This window comes from Colletotrichum costaricense, assembly GCF_030867565.1.
Source record: "Colletotrichum costaricense strain IMI 309622 chromosome Unknown Scaffold_2.1, whole genome shotgun sequence".
NCBI lineage: Eukaryota > Fungi > Ascomycota > Sordariomycetes > Glomerellales > Glomerellaceae > Colletotrichum > Colletotrichum costaricense.
In genome coordinates this window covers 2355440-2374745 of record NW_026848231.1, presented here as the reverse complement: position 1 = coordinate 2374745, position 19306 = coordinate 2355440, and the positions used below count along the sequence as shown (strand labels likewise).

Sequence of the window (19306 nt, the reverse complement as noted above, 5' to 3'; positions counted from 1 at the left end):
ACATACCCACACTGCTTTAGTTAAGCTGTCAGTAGTTTAATACGATTCACTAGAAACATTAAGGCCTTGCAAAGAGTTGACGTGTACGTGACACATCAACTGTTTGGATCTGGATGGGAATCCGAAAATTGGTGTCCGTGCCAACGGTCAAATTGACGATCAGACTGGTGATGGTAATTCCGCAAGTCCGTTTCCAACGCGTCGACCCGCAGCCGAGAGTCATACAGTCAGGATTTGTCGATGCTTAGACGAGATTACATGGCTGATGAGTCTTGGATGGGCCACTTGGGTTCCACTGAAGCTGGAGCTAGGACGTGTTCAGTTTATCAGATCTGATCTGATACCTGACATCGAAGTACCTAGGGGAAGGATGGGGCTTGGAACGCGTCGAGTCGTAACGCCGAGGACGAATCCAGCTCAAAGAAGCGTGTGCAGGGCCGGGAGATGGTGCTTGTAGGCGGAAATGGGATATCTGGAACGTGTGTGGCTCGGCCGAAGCTCTCGAGTCTCCGGACAGAGCTTGCTCTGGTTTCCCGGCCATGACATCGTGTTGCCTGGTTGGCGTGCCGGGGGGTGGAACGCAAGCGGCCACTTCGGCGTCGTAGCTCGACCCAACTTACAAATGATGAGCATGTTGAAGAGGGAAAAAAGGGCCAAAAAAAAGAGGGCTGGGCCTGGCATATTCCCTTTGGGACCACAGTCGGTAGACTTTTCTGCGCCAGGTCTTGGGCACTTTACAGGGTCTGGAAGTGGAAAGGTGAGAAGCGAGACAAGATCCTTCCACTTTGGAACGAAACGCGCCGGCGATGCCCCTGGAAGACGCGCTTTTCAGTGGGGTGGAGGGGAATTGACGGCGCGTGGATTCAGCTTTAAGTGCTCTGGGCAATCAGACCAGCTTCCATAGCCACCTACGAAAAAGGTACGAAGCTCGAGGTACCCAAGTACTCAGGTACTCCGTAGAAAACACGAAAACGCGAGTATCCCTGCCCTGTGCTCAACGCGTCCCACTACCTAGCGCTCGGTGCTGCTTGCCCGCTACATAAACTCTGCCTTTCCAGAGTTCCTCGACCATCAACAGACATCTTCTTCACTCCCAATCACGACAATACCACAGCCAAAGACAGACTCACGACCTCAATTTATTTCTTTCAAAGTCTTGTCTTCCCCTTCTTCCATTCAATTGCCTTCATTCCTCCTCTCCCACCACATTTTACACACTTCCGCCATGTCTATCGAAGTCACTCCGTCCAAGCAGGTAAGTAAACGTCACCACTCGGTTAATCCGAGCTTGACTATGGTCCACGCTCTTTTCATGGTCGCAATCGCTAACAACCACTTCTCCAGGCCGCTGCTGCCCTCGACTCTTTCAAGATGGAGTCTCCCGTCAAGAAGCTCAACTTCAACCCCGCCGACAAGGAGAATCAGCCCCTCACATCCGACGTTGCCACCGCAACCGAGAAAAATGATGTTCAGACAAAGCCCACACAAGAAGTCAAGAACGAGAACAAGATTGTTATCGCTCCCGGCATCAAGGAGCAGGAGAAGGATGAGCCCCTCCTCCAGGAGAACGGCCAGCGCTTCGTCCTATTCCCCATCAAGTACCATGAGGTATGTGAACGCGTCGCAAGACGCGTAAAGTGGTTTGCTCGTTGACCCATGACTAACTCTCCACTTCCAGATCTGGCAAATGTACAAGAAGGCCGAGGCTTCCTTCTGGACCGCCGAGGAGATTGATCTCTCCAAGGATCTCCACGACTGGAACAACAAGATCAACGATGATGAGAAGTACTTTATCTCTCACATTCTTGCCTTCTTCGCCGCATCGGACGGTATCGTCAACGAGAACCTCGTCGAGCGCTTCTCCGGCGAGGTCCAGGTCCCTGAGGCTCGCTGCTTCTACGGCTTCCAGATCATGATGGAGAACATCCACTCCGAGACCTACTCCCTCCTCATCGACACCTACATCAAGGAGCCCGCGCAGCGCACCTACCTCTTCAACGCCATTGACACCAGTACGTGAACACAACCCGCGCCTACATGACCACATCGCTAACTAGCATCACAGTCCCTGCCATTCGCAAGAAGGCTGACTGGGCCCTGAAATGGATCAGCGACGAGAACTCCTCCTTCGCCCAGCGTCTGGTTGCCTTCGCCGCTGTTGAGGGTATCTTCTTCAGCGGCGCTTTTGCCTCCATCTTCTGGCTCAAGAAGCGTGGTCTCATGCCCGGTCTGACCTTCTCCAACGAGCTCATCTCCCGTGACGAGGGCCTGCACACCGACTTTGCCTGCCTCTTGTACTCTCACCTCAAGCACCGCCCCAACAAGCAGGTCATTGAGGACATCATCGTTGATGCCGTCAAGATTGAGCAGGAGTTCCTCACTGAGGCTCTGCCCTGCGCTCTTCTCGGCATGAACTCCAACTTGATGAAGCAGTACATTGAGTTCGTTGCTGACCGCCTCCTGGTCGCTCTTGGCAACGACAAGGTCTACAAGTCTTCCAACCCCTTCGACTTCATGGAGAATATCTCCCTTGGTGGCAAGACCAACTTCTTTGAGAAGCGTGTCGCTGACTACCAGAAGGCTGGTGTGCTCAACAGCACCAAGAAGGCGCAAGAAGAGACCAAGGTTGAGGGAGAGAACGGCGGAGACTTCGCTTTCGATGAGGACTTCTAAATCATCTCAGAGCGTCTGAAGTTTTTGTTGTTTCCTTTTTCCCCATATACCCTTGTACATTGCACACGTATGGTGTTTGCCAGAGCGTCATCTCACACTCCACACTCAAACCCCCTTCCCACACCTGAGCTGAGGTTTAGAGCTGTTTTTCTTTTCGTACATACATGGCGTTGGCGGGGTTCATTTTACAGGGAGTTGGAGGTTCCCAAGGACTGGTTGGATGACTGGAAAATGGGGCATGAATGTCTTTGATGGATAATGTACCGCAGTGATTCTCTTTTTAGTAATCGCACATGATATATAACAACAACCGAACGTCTCTCTTTTGTGATGTGTGTTCTAGTGTTTTCCATCTGTTGCTTCTCATGAGCTTGTGCGCTCGTGTTGTTGCCACTTTGTTAAGAAATTCCTCTGAAATTCGTCTGAAGACGTCTTGCATACACATGCAAGCAGGCTTCAATGAGACTCGCTGAGGCCCTTTCGAATAGTGATGTGTTCTCCAAGATGTGTCTGTTGGCTGCGACTCTCCCAACATATCAGCCTCAATATTGTCCCCTACCCACGAACAGCTTTGCATCTCCCACTTCCAACTAACCACCCCAGTACTGTCTCGATCCCAATCCTCATTTCTTGCCCTTCTTCTTCTTCTTTCCCCCTCCAGCAGCCTGGGGTTTCTCCACAGGCGTCGCCGCGCCGGCCGGCGTGTCCTCCCCACCCGCATCGGCCATCGGCTCGTCCTTGTTTGCGGCGGCGGCGTCCAATGTTGCCGGTTTCGAGGTGGACATTGTGCGGCCCAGGGCGCCGAGGCAGGTGATGAGGCGGGAGACCTCGGCGGCCTTTGTGGTGCGGTATTTGAGGGCGACGCCGCTGACCGGGTCGAAGGTCTTGATGACGAGGGAGCCGCGCGGGGGTTTGGCGTCTGTCATGGTTGCATCTTCTGCGGGTGCTGCGGCGGAGGCGTCCTCCGAGGTCTTGGTCTTTCGGGGTTTGACTGCTTTGATGGAGTACTTTGTTGTGATTCTAGTCTGTTTGGGGTGCTGGAGGTTAGCCGCCGCTACGTTTTCCCTCGTCCAAGGTTGGCAGATGAGTTGCTAGTATGCGGGTCAGGCTTACGGTAGTCGGACGAGCCTGGAGGAGCAGAGACGACTGCTCCAGCCATTCCTGGCTGGTCTTGTAGGTCGGCATTGCGATGTGACGGTAGTGATGGGGGCGGAGAGAGGAGAAAAGGCCACGGCCTTGCGCGGTGGTCCGCACTGTATGCGCGTACTTGGGAGGTGTCGTCGGTAACTGAGCGCCTGAGAAATGGCGATCCGAGTCTCTCGAGGAGGTAGGTTCGAGGAGTGTTCGCTAGGGTGTCGTGCGCGCCGTGGTGGTCGGAGTGACGTTGGGTGGTAGAGGTGGCCTGGCTTTGGTGGAGGACGCAATTTTGGTGGGGTTCGGCCATCCCAAGTTGAGGTACCCCGACCTTGCATGCCTGGCGAGGGGCAAGTTTAAGCCGCACACTTGGGACTGTCACCCCAAGCTCCAATACTTCACCATTCTAACATGCATATTTTCAAGACAAGATGATAACCAGTGATTTCCCAAGGTTTCAACAAAATTCATTCATGTCGACTTTCCTCAACGGGTTGGGGTATCTCGTATCCTAGACTCCGAAAGTAATTGACCCCTCCAGACCGCCATTTCGCAGCTTCTAAATTTCCTACATTGATGCTCCGACCGCTTCATGCATGAGGATCGGGCACCCAGAACATCACATCTTGATCTGCCGTCGCAAAGAAGTTGTACCGCGGGTTGAATGCTAACACCGCTGCCTCTCGCTTTTCCTCCAATACCCATGTAGCGTCGAGGGTCTTGTTCTCGTTCTGGGGCGGTGTCAAGATATCCCAGACCAGGACATCCTTTGGACCACCGCTCAGAACGTAACGACCGTCCACAGAGAAGCAGCAATCACCGCTGCTCTCGATTGTGGGCTGGTCCGCCTTCGGCATACTGCCGTTGATGGTGCTTGATGTCTCACCAGCCGCCAGCCGCCGGGTTCCGCCCTCGGGCTTACGCAGGTACGCCTTCAAGCTCCCGTCGAAAGCATCGAGTATGAAGTGGCCGGGGCCGCGAGTGCCGACGAGTATATGCTTGCCGTCGTTCGAAAATTCCAGCTTTGTCCAACCCCTGACTACGAACTGTGAGTCCACGTGTCTGCCGGCGTCGACGACATCGAAGGTCGCAAATGGCGCCTTGTCGTAGTTGCGGCAGTCATATAGCAGAACGCTTCCGCTGTTCGTACACGCGACAGCAAAAGTCTGCCCCGACGGATCGTATGCGGTGAGATACGGAGAGTTGAGGTTCAGTTGACCGCACCATTGCTTCGTCGAAATATTCCAAAGGCGCACAGTATTGTCTTGGCTACAAGAGATGAAGTTATCAGCGCCTGGGTGTATGGCAATATCTGTGACGCTCTTTTCGTGGCCCTCGAAGTATCGGATGAAGGAATTATCGTGGGTAGCCAAATATCGGATCTGATCTGGTAGACGTTAGCCATTGTGCGGCGGGTTGAGCATAAGAGCGCCTACCATTCTGCTTCGTACTCGCGTAGATGATGCTGGAGCTCGTATGCGTGAACTTTGCCAGCTTGACGCCGTACTTCTTGCTTAGCAAATTCTTCTTGTGTATGCCTTCCTTTACGCTGTAAATCTGAATCGTCTCGTCGCTCTCAGAGGTCATGAGAAGTTCGCCTGGGTCGTCGAAGTCGAGTGACAGCACGTGAGGTTGCGGACGGCCATCCTTGATGTCTTGCCTTTTGAAAAGCTGGAAACTAATCAGTCAGAGAGCTCCCTAGACGGTTTTTGGGCACTCCTTGCCTTTGTTGGGCGAAATGACGATATGACTTCGCTCAAAGGGGTAGTATTGTTGGTTGTCAGAGACCGCGTAATGTTGAGCGAATTTCCGTTAGATGGAGTCGACTCGCGATGGTCCAAGTCCATAGGCGTTGAAGCCATGATGGGTTCCTTGAGGATTCCGAGAGCTATACTGGCTGAGTCGAACAGCGACACCTCAAATGATGCTGTCGCGAGCCGTAAGTAAACGACCCGTCGCAAAAGGAAACTTGAGGCTGTGCGGCAAACTCGGCAGAACTCGGCAAGTTCCTTCAAAGTATGTGTGAATAAGTGCAGTCGTCCTGAGGTTGCTGGTATGAATCATGTGAACGGGATGTCAGACCGCGTCTTGTCATGCGATGCGACTGGAGGAAACCAAAGAGCTTCCCCAATTCATTTCGCGGGGTTGTGGTAATGGGAGAGCTGACTGTGCCACAGTTTTTAGACCACCCCTGGCGTGTTCGAGATCGGTTCTCAGCCACACCTTGTAATTGCCAGCCTCCCATCGTTGACAATGCACGACTTCGCATTGGAAACTGGCGTCCGGCAATGGGCCAGCTAAATTGACGCCCCCCTTTTTGGTCAAGGTCTGGGGTACCGAATACCGACTTAGGCCGCTGTGGCCCGCGAACCCTGCCAATTGGGACCTACAGACGCCGGGATCGGCAATGGCTATCCACGGCCATATTGACTTTGAGCAAGAAAAATCCCAATTTCTCTTCCGCGCGCGGAGCTTACTGAGAGACCTGTAGACCTGTAGCCCCGGTAAAAGGGTCAATCCAGTCACGTCGGCCCAGTGCCAGCCCGACGGAACTCAAGCCATATCGCAGTCATATCGCCAACTTCCTCTCTTGAGTTGCGCGCATTACGGCGAACGGGCTCTCGATCAGTAGGCTATGTAAGAATCTGCTCAGGAATTTGCATTTGTCGATGTTGACTGGCTATCGACTTGCCACGACGTCAATGTTGCTGACCCGCGCTGTTCCGTCATTTTAGGTACTAGCATTCCGAGATCGCGGTGTCACTCTTTTCTCTTTCTCTCTCTCTCTCCTTCCAAACGAACCCCGACTATCATAGGAGTCGCAACCACAAATTACCAGCATCTTACACATCGACGATATCCAATTATTTCTTATCGCTGCGACAAGACCGATTGACACAATGTCAACAACCCTTGGGCAAGTCATGGCCCGCAGTTCGGCATCCGCAAGACCAGCGAAGCTAACCTTCGCAACAGCGCCTTCATCGCCGGCGGCATTGCCGCCTGCGGCGCTGTAACGGCCACGCATCCTTTCGAGACTGTCAAGATCCGGTGCGTCTGATAGCGACGACGCTCGCTCCTTTCCCGCACCCTGCCGCCGGCAACGCGCTGACCCCTCCCCCCGACGTGTGCAGAATGCAGTTGCAAGGAGAATTGAAGGACAAGGGACACCAGCCGCATCAGTACAGAGGCCCTCTGCAGGGTGTCTCTGTTATCGTGCGTAATGAGGGCGTGAAAGGAATCTACCGCGGTATCGGCTGCGCGTACATCTACCAGGTCCTGCTGAACGGATGTCGTCTTGGATTCTACGAGCCAATGCGCGAAACCCTGTCGACTCTCATCTTCAAGGACGGCAAGACGCAGAGTCTGGGCATCAACATGGCTTGCGGTGCTGGATCAGGAATCATGGGTGCCGCCGCTGGCAGCCCTTTCTTCCTTGTCAAGACACGGTTACAAAGCTACTCTCCCTTCATGCCCACTGGCACACAACACAAGTACCGCAATGCTTGGAACGGTATGACCTCAATTTACGGCGCCGAAGGCATTCGGGGACTCTACCGTGGTGTCGGTGCGGCCATGATCAGGACGGGCTTCGGTAGCTCCGTGCAACTTCCCACCTACTTCTTCGCCAAGCGGAGACTGGTCCGCCACTTGGGTATGGAAGAGGGTCTGCCTCTGCATCTTGCTAGCAGTACCGTCAGTGGTTTCGTCGTTTGCTGTGTGATGCACCCTCCTGGTAAGTCTCAACTCAAGATTCCCCCAAGCATATTTCTGTACTAATCCTCATGGCAGACACCATCATGTCTCGCCTTTACAACCAAAACGGAAACCTCTACAAGGGTGTCTTCGACTGCCTGGCCAAGACTGTCCGCACTGAAGGCTTCTTGGCTATTTACAAGGGTTTCCTGCCTCACTTGGCTAGAATCCTGCCCCACACCATCCTTACCCTGACCCTGGCGGAACAGACAAACAAGCTGATGAGAAAGCTCGAAGACCGCATCCTGCCTTCGGCCACCATCCAGACCCCGTGATCAACCATTGATCTTGTACCTATTAAATCAGCGTTCCTTGCATATATGGAGTTAAAAATGAGCTGGGTAGACGGGGTGGGAATGTCGCGAGCCGATGATGGGCTTCTAGAGAACATATTGGGGGGTTGGCTAGGAATGTAGTGAGGCAGATTAGGGTCACGCCAGACAGGCTGGCCGGTGAAGGTGCTTTGAACGCGCATTCTCTGTTCGATCTATCCATATATAGACCGTTCGCATCCATAACATAGTTTCCCTGCGGTGCGCTTCCTGCTGTCGTCAATATCCTCTCCTATCTCACCCTTCCAGCGAGCATCTCCTTGTGCGTCCACATCCATGCCGCAGACCGCGCACGCATCGCCGTCGCTCTCTCGTGTCAATTTGCCACTGGTGCGAACGACGTTGGCGACGACGGAGGGATAACTCTCCTCCACTTCCTCAAAGTACCGCGCCATGACATCCTCGATGCTGAGCTCCTTGTGCGAGACGACAGCGTTGCTGCTTGGTCCCACTTCCTGGGCAAGATCCTTCAAAGACGGTATCAGGCCCGCATACGTGATGACCTCTCGCCTGAAAACGTCTCGAAGAAGGTAGTACACTGGAAGCATCGTCTTCTCCGTCCCTCGGACAGCCCCCTCGCCGCCCTCCGCGCTCTGCCCCTCCCCAACATGGGACAATGTCGTGACGGGAACGGGACCGTCGGCGACCTGCCACGGCACGGCGAACCCGCGGCCCTTGGCCGTCTCGGCGAGCGTCAGCTCGGCCAGGGCGGTCGTGGTGCATCCCAGCAGCAGCGCGTGGCACTCCCTCTCCACGGCCAGCGACAGCAGCAGATTCCGCACCAGGAGCCTCGTGATGTCCACCCGCGACGTGACGGACGGCAGGGCCTCGAGGAGGCCGCTGAGCTGCTGCGCGGGCGCGAGCCCGGGTTGCAGGGCGGGGAGGACGGACCAGTCTATCGTATCCAGCTTGAGGGCGTCGGCCAGCGGGACGATCTGCATCGAGAGGTTGGGGAACTGCTCCTTGTACTTTTCAAAGAGCAGGCTTGCCGACGACGACGAGATCGCGGCGTCTGCGGCGTTTGACAGGTCGGTGTCTATGTGGACGACGTGCACCTCATACGCAACGCGCAGGTTCTTGTCCTTGAGACCTTGGAGGTTCTTATCGAGCACCTGAACCAAGGAGGCCGACGAGGGGCCGAGGGAGAGGCCGAGGAGATACTTTGCTCTTGCGTCGGGCGCAGTGCCCAGCTTGTCCTTTACATCGCGGTATGGCTGGGCGAGGCGCTTCACGACTCTTTGGACGATATGCTGTTCATAGCAAGTCCTGTGCGTATTGGTTAACTCTGTATAATCTGAGCCTAGAGAATGTACATGTGAGAATACTTACTCGCAAAGAGGATCCTTTCTCACATTCAAGACAGTCGGTGTCTTGCATCGCCTACATGGGCGAGGTTCCGTGTTGCTGCTCATGACGGCGGGTCGGGTCGCAATGAGTGACGTCAAAGTGCTAGGGCGGCTCAGGTGTGGGTGGTTATTGAGTTTTAAAGGAGTCAAATTCGGACCGTTCTCGAATATGAGTATTGTATACTTTATTATGGCCTCATAAGTGTCCAAGGGGGTGTTGCAGTAGTTTGTTGTCGATGATGAAAAGTGAGAGAAAGGTTCCGCCACCAAAGTTGACTCAGACTCATACTTTCTTTGGTGTGTGTAATTTGAAATTTTTTGGGCTGAACCATCCTTCTCCATCACCCCCGCGAAAATTACCCAACATCTATTGAAGTCAATAAATGAAGCAAGCATACTGGGACTTTTAAATAGACATTTTCCATTCATTAGATCAAGGTATTTTCAAGTTCATCATGTTTTAGGCAACCGACGTCGTTCTCATCTGTTCATGCACATCCTTTCCCGCCGAGGAAAACAGTGTTCAACCTTCCGTAATGAAAAATGAGGAAGAAGACGATGTCCTATATACCTACAAGATGTTATATCATATGTCTTCGTGCTCGAACAACAAAACTAGCGTCAACTGAAATCGATTTCCATCGTACAGAACTAAGTAACCTGTCGCGTCACAACGAGATTCTAGTTGAATGCAACTCGGGTTTATGAAAAGACGCAGCCTAGGGGATGCTTCTCAAAGAATCCGCGGTCCTTCGCCCAAGCATTCTTCAAAATGTCCCTGCCCTCAGTCGCCACTGCCCTCGCTTGGTCTTGCGAGCCCCAGCCCTGTACTGATGTGCCAAACCCGATGAGATGAACGGCAACATGAAGTAGTGTTCGGAACGCAAAGTCGTCATCCACTGCACCGTAGCCGTTAACGAAACCTTGGATCAACCAGATTCCCGCTTCCATGTCTTTGTATAGCTTCAATTCGTATAGTTCCGCAATCATCTGGCCTAGGTCAAGAGGTTTGACTGCAAGTTGGCACATCTCCCAATCGACGACAAGAAGGCAGCTATGTTCGTCGTCCCAAGGTTTCCCTTCTAGAAGAATGCTAATAAATTGTTAGTAGCATGATTAGAATGTAAATGATTGGGGCAGCTTACTTTCCGGTCCAAAAGTCGCCGTGGATGACCTGCAGGGCTTGCTCGTTTACCATTTCCTCCTTTACGCTGTCCACGATGTCTGCAAAGATATCATTACAACCCCCTAGAATATCCGGGAATCGCTTGATGGAACTGGGGAGCCGTTCATAGTTCATCCATCGCTTCAGCGTTTGCATTTCCTTATTTCCCGCTGCGATATCGCGAAACTTGAGCTGATGTTCCGAGTTGCTCCAGTCATGAAATGACCGGAGCCACGCACCCACAGCCGTACCAATTTTGAGGGATGGTGACTTGACTGATTCTAGAGTCGGTGTCTCCAGAGTTGGCGCCTCAAGGGTTGACGCTGCGAAGTACTCAATTGCATAGTTCTTGAGGCTGAGTGGGCTTGGCTGGTACGCTTGAACCTGGGTATTGGTCTCTTCATTGAAGTAGAACAGCTTCGGAGTTGCTACGGTGATCTTCTCGCCGGTGTGTGGTGAAAGGGCTGAGAGGTCTTTCAAACAGCTCTCTTCGATCCGCTGCCTGAGGTCAGCCATTGATGTCCTACTGGTCGAAGATATAGGGACTCACGCATCTTGACGTGGGGAGTTCGAAATCGGGGCTCTGGGCCACGAAACCCTCGCCATGCTTTACAGCTACCTCTGCAGTCCCATCGAGCAGTGGCTCCAGCAGCTTCACGTGAAAAATGAAGTTTGTCGTTCCTCCACTGAGAAGGCGGGCAGACTCGAGGGAGTATGGCGTACCTGCCAACTCCGCCTTGACCTCACGAAGCACACGATCCGATGTGCTTTCGTCTGCCATCGCAATTATGGGATTTGCGGCCGAAGCTCAATAAGGGCAGTTTTGTCACCGGTCTGGGAAAGCGGGGATAGCTTGCGATATCTGCACCGGGTTGGAGAATGAGGGGGTGTGAAGTTTGCGTCACCCACGAGGTAGTTCAAGAAATCACTGGAATACTTTCGAGTACTAAACTAAGGAGACGACGGGCTTCATTCGAAAACCGCTGGGAACGCTCTTTCTCTTCGTTATCTCCCAACAAATTGATCGGGGTGTCGCTTCCCCAGGACAGGTTGAATAACAGGGCAGCAGCAACCTGCAGCTAAAGGGCAGATGACTCACTCGGCGTGAAGTTTCAATCTCTTCCATCGCATCGCGAAACCCGTAGACCTCGAAAGATACTGTCAAATGAGAAACTGATCCAAGTCACCCACTTACTAGATTGCTTTGCTGGTCGTCACGAACAATCATTCGTCCAGAGTATCACAAAATGTATGGATGCTCAGTACCGGCACTATGCCTTGCCTCCTCCACCTTGAAAGACCATCTACCACAAATTCTAGTTGTCACAATGAAGCATGCGTCATACACCAAGCGCGGAAAGGGCAGTCCGATCATAGAATAATCCAAAGTTCTGCCCTCAGCTCGGCTTGCTCGCTCACCGAGATGACCATCCCTGTGTCGATGAATATTTGAGTTCTTCGTTCTCTAATGGGCACACAAATTTGGGCACACAAATTTGGGCTTTCGCGTCAGACGAGCTCATATCCAAGCGAGAATTACAGAGAAAGACCTAAGCCTCGCAATACTGAGGTCGAGGCCGACGCTCTCGATAACTTGTAACTATCACAGGACCTTGGCCTACAAGGGCACCGCGCCTGACTAAAGATAAGGTAAGCTGTTCTGTGAGACATTTGATGTGATCCACCACTTACACCCACTGATAGGCCCGATGAAAGACGAAGTATACCAGGTCAAACAACGCCATCCACTACCAACGACCTCGGCATGCTTACAACCATGGCTGATCATGTAAGCCTCTAATGGGTTCCAACGACAAGGATGTTTCATGCCTTTCTGGATGTAAACAGAGGCCATGGCGTTGCTGACCGCTGTGCTACGTCCGAGAGGTAGTCGAAACAACCCATTTTTCACGCTGAAAATGACTTCTGTGCAATTTAGAGGTAGGAGGAGATTGAAGATGGGCAGCGGGAGGAAGTGGAACAGCAGTAGTTTCCCTTGGCAGTGTAAGTAGATCAAACGACACATGCAACTCCAAACCCCAGTCTCTTGTCAAATGGCCCTTGACCTCTGCAGGTCAAAATTACAGTCTCACCAGAGCACATTGGTGGTTTTCGACTTGGCTTGAGACGGTCTGGAATATTATACCTTGTCTCTGTCGGGACAAGGATGACCCACTCGAAATTGGGTGGTTGGATAGTTCCAATTCGAGTTCAGCCACAGCAGCATAAAAGAGAATAAGCGGCCAACCACCGGGCCGCACCGGTCTTGGACACTAACATATGCCAGATCCTGATCTGACTGGGGGTTGAGCACCACGGAAGAACGGTTCGATGAGCCGTGAGCAAACATGCTTATCTGAGCACCTCACCGCTCTTCCCGATGGATTGATTCTGTGGGCGGCTCTGGAGAGGAATCAACGTGGCGGAGGTGTGCTCCGGAACAAGTTCGACTGGGAAAGAACACCCGCGAATAGCTCTGACAGCTCTTTACCGAGCGGATGGGACGTGGCATGGCAGGATATCAGGGTGATCCGTCTCGGAGCCGCGCTCATACAACGTGTAGTCTTGGCAGGGGACCGGGACTGCTTTGCGCAAGTTGAAAGGGCGGCAACTATTAAAGCTGGAACATGACGTTGATGCGTAGTGGATATGAGCGTATCTCTAGCTTGCTCGGATGAACTGAAAAGTGACGGACCGCATGTTGTGCATGGGCAATGGGCTCGTAAATAGAAGGGAGATAGAATGCAAGTAGACCACGGACGTATGACGCCTAAGCGCGCTCGGTTGACGAGGTTGAGGCCAAGTCTGGGCGCCTAAGAAATAACGCGCTTCGGATCTTGTTTGAATTGAGAAAAGCATTGGGCGTAGTGTAATTACTGTTCTCCTATCCGTATCTAGCTAAGAAAGTTTGCAAGCGCCCTGCTTATCAAAGTGATTTGCTTGTGATATGCGGAGTACAAGGTACGGACAGGGAGCAGCGTCAGAATAAAGCCTAACGCAAAAATTCAGGAACGGAAAGAAATGGAGACTTGGGGCACATGTTCGGACCGTCAGAAACCAAAGTGCTGGGGAAAGCAAAACGCAACAGTCGGGAATTTGGTCTAGCAACACACATGGCACGAGGGAGTCAGGGAGTCAGGCATTGAGATGGGACGAGATTCTTCTATTTGGAACAGAAAGGCGACCCACATGGGAAACAGTGAATGGCCAATGCAGCCGAGCGATCCAGAACAGGTAGGGTAGAGCCGCAGAAGCGTTTGTAGTGAGACGGTGGTCGCGACCTACCCCTTTTCCTACTACCTATCCATTATCCAATGATTCAGGACGTGCCTGACTTTTTCAACGTCTACTCCGTACCTACTCCGTAGTCCACTGCTGCTGTCTGGCGAATGGCTGGCAGGCGGGGACTGGGAGACTTGGAGTTGCATCCCAACCACTCGATCAAACAGCTTCGGGGGTGAAACGGGGCGGTGCTGGTCGCTCAGTGCTTCACCCACTTCTTGGCCCGCCACTATTACTTTAGCCATTGATGGCGATAAAAGTCGCACGTGCTTTCTAAGGTATTTGAGGGCGCCTGAGGCTCTGCAGTGTCTGTACCTAGGAGCCAAGTACAATACACCTAAATGTTCTTGATGCCTTCAGCCGACAAGCAGAAGGCTTACTGTACATATACAAGTAGGGCAAGAGACGGGAGTGAGGCATATGCAAGTATGTACCTTGTGTAAGTATTCCACGCTTTCCATGCAGCAAGTAGGTACTGCAGCAGGTACGCTCAAGCGCTCAGATGCGCCAATGACCATTTCCCTTGAATCCCCTCGACTCCCGACCACCTCTTCCCTGTCCCCCAAGCCTGTCACCTCTCAAAGGGCTGCTCTTGTTTCTTTGATTTCAGACACCGTCAACCACTCAAATGGGAGCTGGTGAGCTGACTTGGAGTCCTCTCCGCAGAACCCCTCACCAAGCCCCACGAGGCACTTTAGGAGATGTGGCCCAGAGCAATGCGCGCGTCTGCGACTCGCTGCGCTTCTTTCTGTTCTGCCCGTGGGGTCTTGACCAGTTATTGGTTTGATGATCCCCCTCGGGTGTACCTGAATTGAGCATTGATTACCTTAGATGGGTGTACATGATAGGTAGTCAAAACAGCAAGAGAAACGCAGTAAGCATAACGCAAGATACTTGTACCATCTACATCCAAAGTCCCCATATCTGCCCCTGGGACAAGAGGTACCTTACAAGTCACATTACAATATCATCTCGTCAACAATGCCAACCTGGTACCAATGGTCCAATGCCACTGCAATGCATTAAAGAAAAAGGGACTCCACAAACTAATTTTGTCCTCTCTGCGCCCATTCGCCCACCTTCAGATGGCGCCTCTGATCTCTCTTTCTCTCTCTCAAGCTTGATGCAATGCGCCCTGCTTCTTCTTTTCCTGCGACATCGCTGTGCCGATCAGCGCCCCTCCCCTCAAAGCTTAACTCTGACGGGCACCATTGCAATTATAATCACCACCAAGCTTGGCTTGGGGCCGAGACTTTTAATTCCAGACTTTTTTCGACTCGTCCAATGTCTCCGTAGCTATCCCGTCACTCGTCACCGCCATTGGAGCTCTTCCGGCATCGTCATTGTCAACTCACTCCCGTCTCCCGTACATCCCGTCAGGTCCTCTCCTCTTTCTCCTCTTTCACTCTCCAGTTTCGAAGCCGTACCATAGCTTCAGGTTCTTCCCCCACGCCTTGGCTACTCCATCGCATCTCGCCCCCGCTGAGTAAATACTCGGCACTTGACCTGTCCTCAATTCCACCACACTGTATCAGGCTTGCGGCTTGACTCCGTCACTCTTTTGAGAGGTATTTGACACGGCGCTACGGATACTTAGGGACTACATTACCTTGCTGCGAAGCCCGTCGACCCTCACCGCATCTTGACATTCCAATAATTTTTTATCAAACACCATACCGCTCTACCCGACCCCCCCCCCCTCCATCCGTTACACAGCGCTCTTCATCCCTTTGCTGCCATCACTTGCCTCTCAAACTCGAGATTCGTCTCCTTTCCTTGGCATCCCAAGTTTCACCACTCAAATACCTGACCTCTCAACCCCCCCGGCACAAGACATCTACACACGACACGCCCGTGCGAAAGGAGTCAACGCTGAAGCTCCTCCTTCTCCTTCTCTGCTCCCCCCCTTTCCACAGCAACACTGCGCGCGCGACCCGTCTCGACCCGCCTTGCACACTCGTTTCTAACCATTTACCTTTGTGTCCAAACACATTTTCTGGTCCTTCTCTCGTTTTTGCAAGGGCAGCAATCAGCATAAACAACGCCCCAGTCGGTCCCAGCAAAAATACAACGGCAATCGAGCAAGGGCACGATAATAGAGCCACCACCGACGCGCGACTCCCACTCGGTATATCCACTTCCAGCCACCTCGACTTCTTTTTGCCTCGTCCAACACCCGACTTGACCTTGCAGAAATCCTTTGGCTACCTTACCTACCGATACCTGGATTAATACCCGGAGACCCAACGCTGCCGGCACTGCCTGCTTTAGTCGCATCGCTTGTTCACCCGCCGCCGCCGTTTTCTACAAGTCTCTCGTTCTTCGGCAACTTTACGTCTTTGCCCGTTCCGCCCACCGTCGTATCGTTCCCCGGACGGACTTTTTGCACGGGAATCTCTTTAATGTGCGACTTTACGCGACTGCCATCCTACTTTCACCCACAACCACACGATACGAATTAATATCTTCATCATGACGACCATGGCCCAGTCGCAGATTCAGCTGCCTACGCCGCATCCGGCACCAAGCTTGGACGTCACCATCCCACCATCCTCGATATCTCTTCCCACCGATCCCAATTCTCGACTTCGAAGCCGCTTGGCCCTAGACACCTATTCGTCGCCCGTTAATCAAAACGGCAGCTTCGAGTTCGACCGTGTTGTGAAGAGCGGCTACCTGCAGAAGCGCACACAGAAGACAAAGGTTCGTAGGACCCGTATCCATTTACGCTTGAGGACCATTTCTGACCAATTGTGTAGACTTGGAAGTCAATTTACTTCGTCCTCCGACCCAATTCACTCTCAATTTACCGATCCGACAAGGAGGACAAGCTGCGACACAAGCTGTACCTCGCCGACTTAACCGCCGTTGCTTTGCTCAAGGACCCCAAAAACAAGAGAAAGAACGTGTTTGGACTCTTTTCGCCAGCGAGGAACTACCACTTTCAGGCTAGCAGTAGCCACGATGCAGAGGAATGGGTGGATTTGATTAGGAGTCATGCCCGTATTGAAGAGGAACATGATGAGCTGCTCCTTGCCAGCCCGAATGGCAAGCGGCAATCCTACCTTGTGGTTGGCAGATCCGCCCAGGCTGGAGACATGGCACGAACTGAAAGGCTTGGATCAAGCTCTCCTGAGCCGCTGGAACCTCCAGTGCCGCGCTTTGTTGGCTCAACCCATCGACGTCCATCGCAGATGGCGGATACCGCTGGGTACTCAGGCAACGAACTCGCCTCGCATTCGGACTTCTCAGACAACGAGATTCAAAGGATACAGGGCATGTCCATTGAAGACCTGGCGGTCCAGTTGCCGAGCAAAGGCACCCAGGACCGGCCAGGTCTTGACCGTAATGCGAGCCAACTTAGCGGTCTCAACATTGAGCAAGATCCGGATCGCGTCATCTGGCAGGGCTGGCTTTGGTTCCTCCGCAGCAAGGGCGGCGTGAAGCAATGGAAGAACCTTTGGGGTGTGCTCCGGCCGAGAAATTTTATTCTCTACAAGGACGAGTCCGAGTACACGGCGCAGTTCATTCGACCAATGTCGGCAATTGTTAATGTGGTTGACATTGACCCGGTCAGCAAGACCAAGAAGCACTGTCTGCAGCTCATTACGGAGGAAAAGAGCTACCGATTCTGCGCCCACGACGAAGAATCTTTGATTCATTGCCTTGGCGCATTCAAGAGCTTATTCGCCAAGAGACGAGAGCTCGAGACGCGGGGTCCTACAGGAGGAAACCAGCCCACTACAAATGCGGCATGAAGCTGCAAGTCATTACTAGGCAACCCACAGGATTTTCTTTTTTAGCGGGAGTTTTGCCACAGCCTTTTTTCTTTCTTTTGTTTACGAAGCATGACGCAACGATATTTATTTGGGACTCTACAGAGTCGAGGAGCCGGAGAGAAATGCTTGCTAATAGCTTTTGCTACTCAGCTGCAGCTACGGTCGAGTGTCGAGAAGACGACGACGACTCGGGCGCTGGTGCATTTCTTGGGAGAACGAGAGGGAAAAGGCCAGGCCACTCTTGGGAGAAAGAAGCCTATTAGCCAACCACTTTGTTTTAGTATACCCTACCTTAGTGTGATACTATAGGCAGACTTTGACTGCTGGCCGTCTCAATATGAGGAGGCGGGTTACGAGTGACGATAATAATGAATAAATATTCTACTGCATTTCTGAGTTTGTCATTGCCGCTCAGTGATGCGAAGGCTTCTGTGCTTAGACCGGCCATTGTTGCACAGACGAAAGCCCCCTGAACGACAGGAATGTCAAGAAATGATCATTCTCATTAGGTCACTGGCAAGTCATTTATTGCCTCTTGTGACACAGGATCTAGCAGACTCCCACGGCAAACCAGACCAGGCAGGTGTTATTGACTTGATGACCGCTTTGGCCGAACTTGACCAATAGCGCTGAAGATATTATTTCTCCAACTTTTGGAGGTGGGAGGGCTTTGGTACTAAGAATTATGAGAGGGAACTCAGGAAGGGGGGGACGCGAAGAAAAAAACGGTGTGGCGAATGAGAGTGGCGCAAACAGCCCAGACCTCTGTTAGTGTTGTCCAGCTCCAGCCCCGGTCGGGTGACGTGGACCCTCTTTTATCGGACGGTCCTATGGCGCCGCGTCCCGGCCACACCAACCTCACCTCCGCCGCCGGTTCCTTTTCAGTCTACGGGCCTTCTGCGCGTTTGAATACCACCCACACCTTTCCTCTGCATAGTAAGCTCTCGCCTCTGAGCTTTCCCCTTGGCTCTTTGGACGACACCCCGACAGACCTTGACCTTAACCTTGTGAAATGCCTGCATGGCAAATGCCGTTCCTGGCCGAGACAGGCGAATCACACGCCGCAACGGCCATGCGTCCAGCAACGGCTTACCCCTGTCTATGGCGGGGGGGACCTGACGAAGAGAAAGAGGTCTCGGTACGCTTCTTCTCTGCTGTTGGCTCTGTGACGGTTTGGATCAACAACTTAGGGCACTGCTTTGAGAGTAGTTAAGTGTTGGTTGTTTGCGGTCGAGTATAGGCGTGTTCATGGGTTGTTTGGCTCTCCGGCTGCTTTATCTTTTCCTATAGTGACGGACGGGATACAACCCTGTCGTAAGGAGAGCATGGGCTCGGTATACTGCGCCGACTCTATTCGTCCGAAGTTCTACACCTTTTGAGAAGCGCTTTTGACAGATGTGATTGATCGATGCTCCGTATGGATGGAACCTCTCCAGATGGAGGCCCCCTTCTTCTAGGGAGGCGACGTCTTCTCTACTCGCACTTCCGTTTGGGCGGCCTAGGCATTTACGAGCAATGATATATAGGGTAGGTCAGTTAAGGGTCGCGTGCTATCACCTCGGCGTTGTTTTTGAATGACTTTCTCTCGATCTTTCGCCCACACCTTTCTCTGCGAGCAGGGCGAGCACTTTCTCTGCCCGAAGGGTTGTATCGCTGGTTTCTGTTGGACCTGCAGGTAGTCAGTCGCCCTTCTGTCTCTTGGGGGGCTCCCTCAGCTGCTCTCCTTCAAGGTTCCATTAGGACGTCCTCGTGGACTATTTCGGCACTTTCTGCGTACTTGATCTGGCAGATCAGGATGCTTCATACCTGATCGACGTTTGCCCCGCGCGTATTATATTA

The 19306-nt window shown here is 52.7% G+C and overlaps 10 protein-coding genes across 10 annotated transcripts, besides 1 other annotated feature; 4 read left to right on the top strand and 6 right to left on the bottom strand.

Moving 5' to 3' along the window:
- Nucleotides 1-244: 244 nt before the first annotated feature.
- Nucleotides 245-541, bottom strand: CCOS01_02448 (uncharacterized protein; the record flags this gene model as incomplete). Its single annotated transcript, XM_060450638.1, has 2 exons — nucleotides 245-295; nucleotides 350-541. 2 exons carry the CDS (start codon nucleotides 539-541, stop codon nucleotides 245-247), a joined length of 243 nt encoding a protein of 80 aa, XP_060319288.1.
- Nucleotides 542-1225: 684 nt separating this feature from the next.
- Nucleotides 1226-2673, top strand: CCOS01_02447 (ribonucleotide reductase; the record flags this gene model as incomplete). Its single annotated transcript, XM_060450637.1, has 4 exons — nucleotides 1226-1255; nucleotides 1345-1608; nucleotides 1679-2012; nucleotides 2066-2673. 4 exons carry the CDS (start codon nucleotides 1226-1228, stop codon nucleotides 2671-2673), a joined length of 1236 nt encoding a protein of 411 aa, XP_060319287.1.
- Nucleotides 2674-3296: 623 nt separating this feature from the next.
- CCOS01_02446 (uncharacterized protein) lies at nucleotides 3297-3858 on the bottom strand (the record flags this gene model as incomplete). The annotated part of the gene is made up of 2 exons (XM_060450636.1): nucleotides 3297-3698; nucleotides 3787-3858. 2 exons carry the CDS (start codon nucleotides 3856-3858, stop codon nucleotides 3297-3299), a joined length of 474 nt encoding a protein of 157 aa, XP_060319286.1.
- A 539-nt stretch (nucleotides 3859-4397) lies between these two features.
- Nucleotides 4398-5669, bottom strand: CCOS01_02445 (WD repeat domain-containing protein; the record flags this gene model as incomplete). The annotated part of the gene is made up of 3 exons (XM_060450635.1): nucleotides 4398-5194; nucleotides 5244-5478; nucleotides 5559-5669. The coding sequence occupies 3 exons, from the start codon at nucleotides 5667-5669 to the stop codon at nucleotides 4398-4400; spliced, it is 1143 nt and encodes a 380-aa protein (XP_060319285.1).
- Nucleotides 5670-6214: 545 nt separating this feature from the next.
- CCOS01_02444 (uncharacterized protein) lies at nucleotides 6215-7838 on the top strand (the record flags this gene model as incomplete). Its single annotated transcript, XM_060450634.1, has 4 exons — nucleotides 6215-6294; nucleotides 6784-6858; nucleotides 6942-7543; nucleotides 7600-7838. The coding sequence occupies 4 exons, from the start codon at nucleotides 6215-6217 to the stop codon at nucleotides 7836-7838; spliced, it is 996 nt and encodes a 331-aa protein (XP_060319284.1).
- Nucleotides 7839-8050: 212 nt separating this feature from the next.
- On the bottom strand, nucleotides 8051-9307 carry CCOS01_02443 (uncharacterized protein; the record flags this gene model as incomplete). The annotated part of the gene is made up of 2 exons (XM_060450633.1): nucleotides 8051-9161; nucleotides 9225-9307. 2 exons carry the CDS (start codon nucleotides 9305-9307, stop codon nucleotides 8051-8053), a joined length of 1194 nt encoding a protein of 397 aa, XP_060319283.1.
- Nucleotides 9308-9943: 636 nt separating this feature from the next.
- On the bottom strand, nucleotides 9944-11187 carry CCOS01_02442 (phosphotransferase; the record flags this gene model as incomplete). Its single annotated transcript, XM_060450632.1, has 3 exons — nucleotides 9944-10334; nucleotides 10387-10904; nucleotides 10957-11187. 3 exons carry the CDS (start codon nucleotides 11185-11187, stop codon nucleotides 9944-9946), a joined length of 1140 nt encoding a protein of 379 aa, XP_060319282.1.
- A 2608-nt stretch (nucleotides 11188-13795) lies between these two features.
- Nucleotides 13796-13867: a sequence feature (Short protein (CCOS01_02441, KAK1537121.1) was converted to a misc_feature.).
- Nucleotides 13868-14694: 827 nt separating this feature from the next.
- CCOS01_02440 (uncharacterized protein) lies at nucleotides 14695-15120 on the top strand (the record flags this gene model as incomplete). Its single annotated transcript, XM_060450631.1, has 1 exon — nucleotides 14695-15120. One exon carries the CDS (start codon nucleotides 14695-14697, stop codon nucleotides 15118-15120), a length of 426 nt encoding a protein of 141 aa, XP_060319281.1.
- Nucleotides 15121-15659: 539 nt separating this feature from the next.
- Nucleotides 15660-15965, bottom strand: CCOS01_02439 (uncharacterized protein; the record flags this gene model as incomplete). The annotated part of the gene is made up of 1 exon (XM_060450630.1): nucleotides 15660-15965. The coding sequence occupies one exon, from the start codon at nucleotides 15963-15965 to the stop codon at nucleotides 15660-15662; it is 306 nt and encodes a 101-aa protein (XP_060319280.1).
- A 195-nt stretch (nucleotides 15966-16160) lies between these two features.
- Nucleotides 16161-17446, top strand: CCOS01_02438 (PH domain-containing protein; the record flags this gene model as incomplete). The annotated part of the gene is made up of 2 exons (XM_060450629.1): nucleotides 16161-16391; nucleotides 16448-17446. 2 exons carry the CDS (start codon nucleotides 16161-16163, stop codon nucleotides 17444-17446), a joined length of 1230 nt encoding a protein of 409 aa, XP_060319279.1.
- Between the last annotated feature and the right edge of the window lie 1860 nt (nucleotides 17447-19306).